We start from the raw sequence: 10,365 nt of genomic DNA, 5'->3' as shown, positions 1-10,365 counted from the left end.
GTTAGGAGTATTTACAAAGCCTTTGTAAAGGCTGATGACTTCACGTGATTCAAAGATGTCCTGGCTGTAGCAGAAGTGAGGACCTTCAGATAGTGATGACCCTTCCCTAGATTGCTCCAAAACTTAAAAGTCCTGTCACAGGGCTGTGCATATAGCACAGGACACAGGGGCAGGGAACTATGAGTATCACTAGACCTCTACAAATGGCTTTGCAGGTGTGTGGGGGAAGAGGTAGGCCGAGGGAGCAAGTGGGAATCGAAATTTAGCTTCCGTCCCATTTGCTGCCTGTGCTCTGGATGTAGGCCTGTGTCTGCACAGAGGAAGGGCCCTGTTTTCTAATGGTTCACACTGCCACCTGGATGTTACACGGGCTGCAATTCAAGGCCTAGGGGTTTCTGCGTTGAAAGATGGGATTAGCATCCCAAGCAGACCAACTTGTAAATGGCTGTGGATCTGGGGAGCAGGGCTGTGTGCATATGGGGAAGTGGCTATAGACCAAAGTCTGAGGCAATTACTCCTGAGAAGTAGGGAAAAGAGTCCCTAGGGGACCAGCTGGCCCCAGGCTGGGTGGGCTGGATGCACCAGAATGGCTGGAACACGTAGGAAAACAGGGTTCAAAAGCCAGAAGGGATTTACCTTATCAGAGAACTGCACTATGGAATATATCGTGTTTGCGGGCTCTTCGTTGGAGGGAAGCACCTGTAAGACACCCATGTTCCCCCGGTAAGGAAGCTCAGGCCCAACAGCATGGGTCCCCTTCCTAACTCTGCCCCACCCCCAGCCTTCCCTGGTCCCACTTTACTAGGTGGCCTCTTTCTGGCTTGGACAGAATCAGGGTCAGAAGGGGATGGGTAGGGCCTAGGGGCTGCAAAACCACAGGAGCCTAGAGGAGGGGCCTATACGTTTCAGACTGAGTCCTGCTTGGATAGGATTTTAGCTTCCCTCTGGGGATCCTGCTGCCCGTCCAAGTACTGCTAGACAGAGCAAGCAGGCTTTGTCTTAACTTCATCACTTGGGGACTTTAGGGAAGCAGGTGGCCAGGAACATAGAGGAGGTGATCTGGGTGGAGGGGAGGGAGGAGGGGTACAGGACAGCATAACTCTGAGTCTGAGGGCTATTTGTTTCTGCTGCTGCTGGACCAGGGAGTATACCTCAGGGGGCCTCCCTGCCAGTTCCATGGCCTCGGAGCCCCCTTAGCAACCTTGACCACATCAGTAGTCATATGACAGCTGTCACCTCACATCAAGGCTCCCTTGTACAGCCCCTGTAGGGTCCCTCCTAGTCAAGACTCTCTAGCCTGCAGTCAGATCCTCTGCAGAAGCACAGGGCCACAGCCCATGGAGGTTCCCATGGGGTGACAAGTGGCCACATTCCTATCCTCTCATAGAAAGGCTTGTGGCATCATTTCCCCAATAATGGTATTCCCTGGTTGGACCCTCCAGTCTTGGCTGCTTTCTAGACAACAGCAAACAGGGTGATGGCTGTCTGTGACTCGCTGACCTGGCGATGGTGGGGGGCGGGGGTGTCCATGAGTAGCACCAGCTCACCTTGGATGGGGGGATTTCATCGTAGATTCTGGCTTCTGCTGGCTGGGTGTCTCTTGAAGCTGTGATATTTGTGTATATTGTTTTCTTTGAGACAGCATCTGTGTCACAAATAAACATAGAAACACATGTTGTGAATGGTGGGTGGGTTTCTAGAGATGACCTACTCCAGCGTTCTCTTTTTAGATGAAGAAATGAAGCCTAAGGGGTTAAATGGCTCCCATCCTCTTGAGATGGATGCTTGGATCCTTGGAATCTCTCTGTCTTTCCATATGGGAGAGGAAGCACCTGGCTCAGGTCTCACCCACAGCTCAGTGGGAATTTGCTCCTACTCTTGAGTCCAGATGAGACTAAAGAGAATCTCTCTAGCCCCTGTGGACAGTAGAAAGCAGCTTTTCCCACCCAAGGTCTTACTAAGTTTCTCTGGCACATAGCACTGAGTGTCTTGCATGGCTAGATGCCTTTTCGTGTCAGGGTCTTGAGTTATACACAGAATTGCATTCTGCTGGTGTGTACCTTACTGTGACCAGTTCAATATCAAGCACGTAGTAGAAACTCCACAAACATTTAGTGCTTGCTCGATTGATTCACAAAGTTAATGAACATCTATTAAGATTATTTCATGCACCAAGCTCTGTGTAAGGTCCCAGAGAAGCAAAGACCGTACATAAGTCCCTACTTTTAAAAAACGTATGGGCTAGAAGAGGTATCCATCCCAGTGGATAGCACAGAACATTTTAGAGTCAAACTGAAAATAGCCCAAATTTGGGGCCTTCTGGGTCCACAGCACCAATACATCTATGAATAACAGCTCTGAACTGAGCTGTACCTTGAAGTTCCAACATTTCAGAGTTTTGTCCTGTCCCAGCCCCTGTCCCAGACCTGGTAAGGGAGGCAGACTGAGGGCTTTTTCTTATCCCTTTTACAGATGCAAAGAATATCCCCTTTGTTCCCCAAAAAGGCTGTGAGGTATTGAAGACACATGTTTCTTTGAAGTGGGTGGATTGCTTGAGCTCAGGACAGGAGTTTGAGACCAGCCTAAGCCAGAGTGACACCCTGTCTCTACAAAACAACAACAACAACAACAAAACTGGGCATTGTGGTGGGCGCCTGTAGTCCCAGCTACTGGGGAGGCTGAGGCAAGAGAATTTGCTTGAGCTTGAGCCTAAGAGTTGGAGGTTGCTGTGAGCTGTGATGCCATGGCACTCTGAGAGCCACAAAGTGAGACTCTGTCTCAATTAAAAAAAATAAATAAAATTTAAAAAAGAAAATTAAAAAAGAAAACACAGTACATGCTTAGTCTTAACCATTGCTATGAACTCTCCACTCCGCCCTATTATTATTCAGGGAACCTTGTGGCTGAGAACTTACAGGGCTGTTAGTGAAGCTCTTCAAGTAGAAACCTAAGGACTCAGACCCAAAAGAGTGTGAGGAACATGGGAGCTGAGGCTCCAAGGGAAAAAGAAGATGTATGGGGCATGGGGTGAGGGAGGACATAATAAGTCCTTTGGGGTCTAAGATTAGGTTTTCTGAATTGAGAATGGTACAATTACAGAAAAATTAGAAGGATTCTGAGAAATTTAGTGATAATTAAAGGACACAAAATTGGTACATGTCTCTCAAGACTCTCCCAAGGTCATCATCAAAATGTGATAAAATTGGAAATGACCCTGGAGACCCTCAAGTGTGAACATTTTACATGTGAGGACACTGAGCCAGAGAGGTGAGCACACTTGTCCAGTGATGCACAGCTTGTTAATGGCAATACTAAACTCCCCAAGTTCTGGGCCCCCCAGATGCTGGTGATCTAAGGAACAGATCCTGAAGACCATTCAGGGCAATGTCATACAACACTCAGGACCAACGCCTGGGAGGGGGTGAGGTGATGGATGAAGACAGTAGAAGGCTGAGTCCCTGGACCTCTTCACAACACCATGGATTAACGACTTCAGTCCCAGGGAAAAAGAAAGAACATTTCTACATTTTACCTTCTGGGAAAGTCCTACCTTGTTTTCTCTTGTACAAATGGACCCAAAACACTGAAGACAGAATGAGAACAACCAGGAAGAACCCCGCCAGCACACTAAGGAACTTGGTCTGGTGAACACGGAAGCCCTTTGTGACGTCTGGAAATAGAAGACACAGTGAGTCTTGACTCTCAGGAAACAGGCCCAAGAGGCTGGGGAGGCCTGTCCACATCCAGGGGGATTATCAAAGTTAGGTGATTTCCAAGGGAGTGCCAACCTTCTAGGGAAATCGAACTTTCTGCTGCTAAAAGTCAGGGTTAAAAACTAAATCAGAGAGTTGAGTGGAAGCTGCCGCAGAACACCCTGAGATGCTCAGCATCTCTCAGAGGCTCTGAATCTTTCCCAGCTGACTTCCTGGGAGGAGCTGTCTCCAGGGAGCAGCCCTGCGAAAAGGAGGCACATTTTCCTGGAGAATAGGGTCCACATTCAGGCCTCACATCTCTTTAGAGTGGTTTCTGAGGCTCCCAGGAGAACGAGTCAGAGCTGGTTACCTGCACAGAGCTGCTGGGCAGAGATGGAGTCAGAACTGTTGCTGACGGGGTTCCAGGCTGTGCACGTGTAAGTCAGCTCATGGTCCTCAGGGGCCTGGACGATTTGAAGGACAGGACCCTCTTTTCCTAGGGGACTCCAACTGTATGTCACGTTCTTTTCTTCTTTCTCCACAGAGCATGTCAGTGTGACATTACAGGTGCTGTTCACAGATGTCATTAAACTCTGTGTAATTTTTGGTTTCGTAAGCCGACCTATGCGGGGAAAGCATACAAGCCAGTGAGAAGCTGCAGCTGGCTTGTGCTATTTTAGAAAGCCAGTTGTTCAATATACAGGAATTTTGCAAGTTGTGGTTAAACAGAGACATCATTAAAGTATACAACTTACAGTTAAATACATTATATTAAAAACAAAGGTAATAAACACTCAAAACTCATGTTCTAATCATTGGATTATTCGCTTTATTTTATTATTTTTAATTTTTAGAGATAGGATCATGCTGTGTTGCCCAGGCTGGCCTCAAACTCCTGGCCTCAAGTGATTCTGTCTCAGTCTCTTGAGTAGCTGGTACTGCAGTGGTGTGCCACTGTGCCTGGCATCTAATTATTTTTTGACATTTAACTATCACCTATGCTCGTTAAGTTATTTCCACCTGTCGTATCTATCCTTTGTAACAATATATAAGTGGACATGTATTTCTAGCATATCTTTCTTTTTTTTTTTTTTGAGACAGAGTCTCGCTTTGTCATCCTTGGTAGAGTGCCACGGCATCATAGCTCACAGCAACCTCAAACTCTTGGGCTCAAATGATTCCCTTTCCTCAGCCTCCCAAGTATTTGGGACTATAGGCACCCATCACAACGCCTGGCTAGTTTTTCTATTTTTAGTAGAGACGAGGTCTCACTCTGGCTTAGGCTGGTCTCAAACTTCTGAGCTCAGGCAATTCACCTGCCTGAACCTCCCAGAGAGCTAGGATTACAGGCCTGAGTCACCAAGCCCGGCCTCCAACATGTCTTTAAATCAACCACATTGATTGAGCATTGACTGCACAGAAATTGGCAAATGGCATAAACTTGGCTTGATTTACTGTTTTGTTGATTATCGCTCAGGACCAAAATAGGAATATAGTAAAAGGCACTACTGCAGATTAAACTTAAAAGTATACCATATCTGTAGACATTGCATTGTGAATAGTATAAAAAATTAGGAAATATTCTTCTAGTGCTTGATAACCATTATCCAGTTTGGCAAAGAAGCTGCTCACATGATTGATGGATAAGTGATGCTTCAATATCTGTGTCTTCGTTGAATCATTTTTTTCTGATTACTTAACTTAAATGAAAATAACAACCAGTGTTCATGTTGGAACTATACTCAATCATTAGTTGCAGCTATAGGTTAGTTAGGGATCTAAATGCTCAGCAAAAATCAATGAAAGCATTCTGTGAGAATAATTGCCTATATATAATTTATAATGAAGGTTATCAGATATTTTATTATCATTAATCTGTGTGCTACACACCCTTCATGTCAATAAATTTTATACTAAATACAAATTATATTTATACATATGCACACCCCTCCCCCCGCATCAAGAGCTCATTGAACATTTATCAGCATACCACCACATGAAACAATCTTTTAGAAACAATTTTGGTTCTGTTTTCTAGTGTATGTGTGTTTTTTTAAGTTTTTTGTTTTGTTTTGTTTTAAAATATCCATGGTGACAAGCTATAATACCTTTAAACATCCATTAAAAATGTTATCACTAGGAGAGAGATTAAAGATGGTGGCCGAGTAACAGCTTCCCTGCAACTGGAAACAGTGAGTCTGGGGAGACAAGACTCCAGGCATCTCTGGCCGGTGGGATCTGCCTATAATCATCCCTTTGAGGATACAGGGAGCCAGCAAGGGACTTCTGGACCCCAAGAGGAGGACAAAAACAGTGGAAAACTGGCAAGTGGCTGTGCATGTTCGATGGACCTAATCATGCTGGCAACCGTAAGTACAAGCAGCAGTGAGACTGCAAACCGGAAAGGCCTTACCTGTGAACTATTTCGGTGTTTTTGGACTTGGCACTCAGTTGAACTGCCTTCGGGAGAGCTTGAGCAGGAGTGTGGAGAACTTTGGGCATTGTCTGGGACCCCAGACTGAGCCACTGAGCTGGGTACAGGAAGCCATTGTGAAAGAACTGCCCCAGCAAGCTCCGCCCTCAGGGTCTCAGAGCAAGGATTGGGCGGGTCAAAGTAACCTACTGACTGAGCAGCCTAAAGGTGGGGGCTGAGCTGCCTTACAGCCTTAATCCTTAGGGGCACAGTGAGACGGTTTTGGCACACTGGAGCCTTGGGCTGTTGCCCTGGGTAGAGTGCCGTGACGTCACAGCTCATAGCAACCTCAAACTCCTGGGCTTGGCTCCACCCAGACCTCCATAAGAGCTGTGCAGTGACCCCCGACTGGTGACCCGCACCCACCGGGCCGCCACATTCCCTGACCAGGAACTGCGGGAGCCACGCAAGCCTGCGTCCCCCCTCCTGTGTCCTCCCAGCTTCCACACTAGCCCGTTCATCTGGACAGGGACTCTGGTAGCTGTGTGCCCTTTGGAGCCCTCCCTGCTTCTGCACAGAGCTCTTCTCCTGGTCAGAGACTGCTGGAGCCCTGGGCTCTCTGTGCCAAAGTCACTGGGTGCCTGGCACTCCCAGAACCGTGCGCACCACCCCCAGCCCTGTTGCTAGATCTGGGTGTGTCACAAACCGGAGCTGCTTCCACAACCAGAACTCCCTAGCTAGAGCAGCCCCAGAGGAACTACACAGGGTCACTCCCTACAAAGATCCAGCAACAATAGAGTGATCCTGCTGGGGTCTAATCTTGGAGAGACACCTCCCCAACTCTGAGGACAGCCAGAGGCAACGGTGAAAAACAATCATAAGGCAAAATCAACAGAAAAACTCTGGCAATATGAATAATCAGAGTAGATCAACTCCCTCAAGGATCAATGGGGCAGAAACAGCACAAGACCCCATGCACATACAAATAACTGAGATGTCAGAAATTGAATTCAGGATCTGGATAGCAAATAAGATTGAATTAGAATTCCAAAAGTTATCTCAAGAATTCAATGGATTCAAAGACCAAATGACCAAAGAATTTGACACATTGAGACAAGAAGTTGCATCTCTCAAAGATCTGAGAAACACAGTAGAATCCCTCAGTAACAGAATGGAGCAAGCAGAAGAAATGATTTCTGACATTGAAGACAAAGCTTTAGAACACTCCCAAACCCTCAAAGAAGAAGAGAAATGGAGAGCAAAAACAGACCACTCTCTCAGAGAGCTCTCGGATAATTTGAAGAAAACCAATATTCGTCTTACAGGGATCCCCAAAAGTGATGAAGTGGCTTCACAAGGCACAGAGTCTCTTCTCCATGAGATTATGAAGGAGAACTTTCCAGACATGCCAAGAGATTCCGAAATTCAGATAGCAGACAGTTTCAGAACTCCAGCACAACTCAACCCAAATAAGACATCCCCCAGACACATCATAATCAATTTCACTAAAGTTAATATGAAGGAAAAAATTCTGAAAGCTGCTAGATGAAAGAAAAACATTCCCTACAAGGGAAAGAATATCAGAATAACTGCAGATCTCTCTACTGAAAACTTTCAAGCTAGAAGAGGATGGTCATCGACTTTTAATCTCCTAAAACAAAATAACTTTCAACCCAAGATCCTGTACCCAGCTAAACTGAGCTTCATTTATGACGGAGAAATTAAATACTTCAACAACATTCACATGTTGAAGAAATTCGCCACAACTAAACCAGCTCTCTAGGATATTCTTAGACCTATCCTCCATAAAGACCAGCATAATTCTCCACCACAAAAGTAAACCTATGCAAAAAATTTTTGATCAAATTCCAACTTCCACAGTCACAAAAGGATTAAAAATGTCCACCAGTCTCTCGAAAGGCTTATCAATACTCTCAATTAATGTGAATGGTTTAAATTGTCCTCTAAAGAGGCATAGGTTGGCGGACTGGATACAAAAACTCAAGCCAGATATCTGCTGCATCCAAGAATCGCATCTTACATTAAAAGACAGATATAGACTCAAGGTGAAGGGATGGTCATCTATATTCCAGGCAAATGGAAAGCAGAAAAAAGCAGGCGTTGCAATCCTGTTCGCAGACGCAATAGGCTTTAAACCAACCAAAATAATTAAGGATAAGGATGGACACTTCATATTCGTTAAAGGTAATACTCAATATGATGAGATCTAAATTGTTAATGTTTATGCACCCAACCACAACGCACCTCAATTTATAAGAGAAACTCTAACAGACATGAGCAACTCGATTTCCTCCACTTCCATAGTAGTTGGAGATTTTAACACCCCTTTAGCAGTCCTGGATAGATCCTCCAAAAAGAAGCTAAGCAAAGAAATTTTAGATTTAAACTCAACCATTCAACATCTGGACTTAACAGACATCTACAGAACATTTCATCCCCCCAAAACTGCATATACATTCTTCTCATCAGCCCACAGAACATACTCCAAAATCGACCACATCCTAGGCCACAAATCTAACCTCAGCAAATTAAAAAAAATAGAAATTATTCCTTGCATCTTCTCAGACCATCATGGAATAAAAGTTGAACTAAATAACAACAGGAACCTGCATACCCATACAAAAACATGGAAGCTAAACCACCTTATGCTGAAGGATACATGGGTTATAGATGAGATTAAGAAGGAAATCACCATATTTTTGGAACAAAACAACAATCAAGACGTGAATTACCAGAACCTCTGGGATACTGCAAAGGCAGTCCTAAGAGGGAAATTTATAGCACTGCAAGCCTTCCTCAAGAAAACGGAAAGAGAGGAAGTCAATAACTTGATGGAACATCTGAAGCAACTGGAGAAAGAAGAACACTTCAACCCCAAACGCAGCAGAAGAAAAGAAATAACCAAAATCAGAGCAGAATTAAATGAAATTGAAAACAAAAGAATTATACAACGTATCAATAAATCCAAAAGCTGGTTTTTTGAAAAGATCAATAAAATAGATAAATCATTGGTCAACCTAACCAGGAAAAAAAGAGTAAAATCTCTAATTTCATCAATCAGAAATGGTAATGATGAAATAACAACAGACCCCTCAGAAATTCAAAAAATCCTTAACGAATACTACAAGAAACTCTATTCTCACAAATATGAAAATCTGAAAGAAATCGACCAATACCTGGAAGCATGCCACCTATGAAGACTTAGCCAGAACAAAGTGGAAATGTTGAACAGTCCTATATCAAGTTCTGAAATAGCATCAACTATACAAAATCTCCCTAAAAAGAAAAGCCCAGGACCAGATGGCTTTATGTCAGAATTCTACCAAACATTTAAAGAAGAACTAGTACCTATACTACTAAACCTCTTCCAAAATATAGAAAAAGAAGGAATATTACCCAGCACATTCTATGAAGCAAACATCACCTTGATCCCCAAACCAGGGAAAGACCCAACAAGAAAAGAAAATTATAGACCAATATCACTAATGAATATAGATGCTAAAATATTCAATAAGATCCTAACAAACAGAATCCAGCAACACATCAAAAAAATTATACACCATGACCAAGTCGGATTTATCCCAGGGTCTCAAGGCTGGTTCAATATACGTAAATCTATAAATGTAATTCAGCACATAAACAAACTTTAAAATAAAGACCATATAATTCTTTAAATTGATGCAGAAAAAGCTTTTAATAATATCCAGCATCCCTTCATGATCAGAACACTTAAGAAAATTGGAATAGAAGGGACATTTCTTAAACTAATAGAGGCCATCTACAGCAAACCCACAGGCAATATCATATTGAGTGGAGTTAAATTGAAATCATTTCCACTTAGATCAGGAACAAGGCAAGGTTGCCCATTGTCTCCATTGCTCTTTAACATTGTGATGGAAGTTTTAGCCATTGCAATTAGGGAAGAAAAGGCGATCAAGGGTATCCACATAGGGTCAGAAGAGATCAAACTTTCACTCTTCGCAGATGATATGATCGTATATCTGGAAAACACTAGGGATTCTACTACAAAACTTTTAGAAGTGATCAAGGAATATAGCAATGTCTCAGGCTACAAAATCAACACCCATAAATCTGTAGCCTTTATATATACCAACAATAACCAAGCCAAACAAGCAGTCAAGGACTCTATTCCTTTCACAGTAGTGCCAAAGAAGATGAAATATTTGGGAGTATACCTAACAAAGGACGTGAAAGATCTCTACAAAGAGAACTATGAAA

General features: G+C 43.7%; 1 protein-coding gene across 2 annotated transcripts in view; it reads right to left on the bottom strand.

The window, feature by feature from the left end:
* CD84 (CD84 molecule) overlaps window positions 1-10,365 on the bottom strand; it is a 45,630-nt gene that overhangs the window by 8,457 nt on the left and 26,808 nt on the right. For both annotated transcript variants that reach the window (XM_053607814.1, XM_053607815.1), the window contains exons 3-6: window positions 4,063-4,314; window positions 3,551-3,670; window positions 1,548-1,645; window positions 637-699 (exon numbers count right to left, since the gene is read on the bottom strand). In XM_053607814.1, coding sequence (XP_053463789.1) covers window positions 637-699; window positions 1,548-1,645; window positions 3,551-3,670; window positions 4,063-4,314 — 533 coding nt within the window. The remainder of the gene's footprint in view (window positions 1-636; window positions 700-1,547; window positions 1,646-3,550; window positions 3,671-4,062; window positions 4,315-10,365) is intronic.

This window comes from Nycticebus coucang, chromosome 10 (assembly GCF_027406575.1).
Source record: "Nycticebus coucang isolate mNycCou1 chromosome 10, mNycCou1.pri, whole genome shotgun sequence".
NCBI lineage: Eukaryota > Metazoa > Chordata > Mammalia > Primates > Lorisidae > Nycticebus > Nycticebus coucang.
This window is presented reverse-complemented; position numbering and strand designations above follow the sequence as displayed.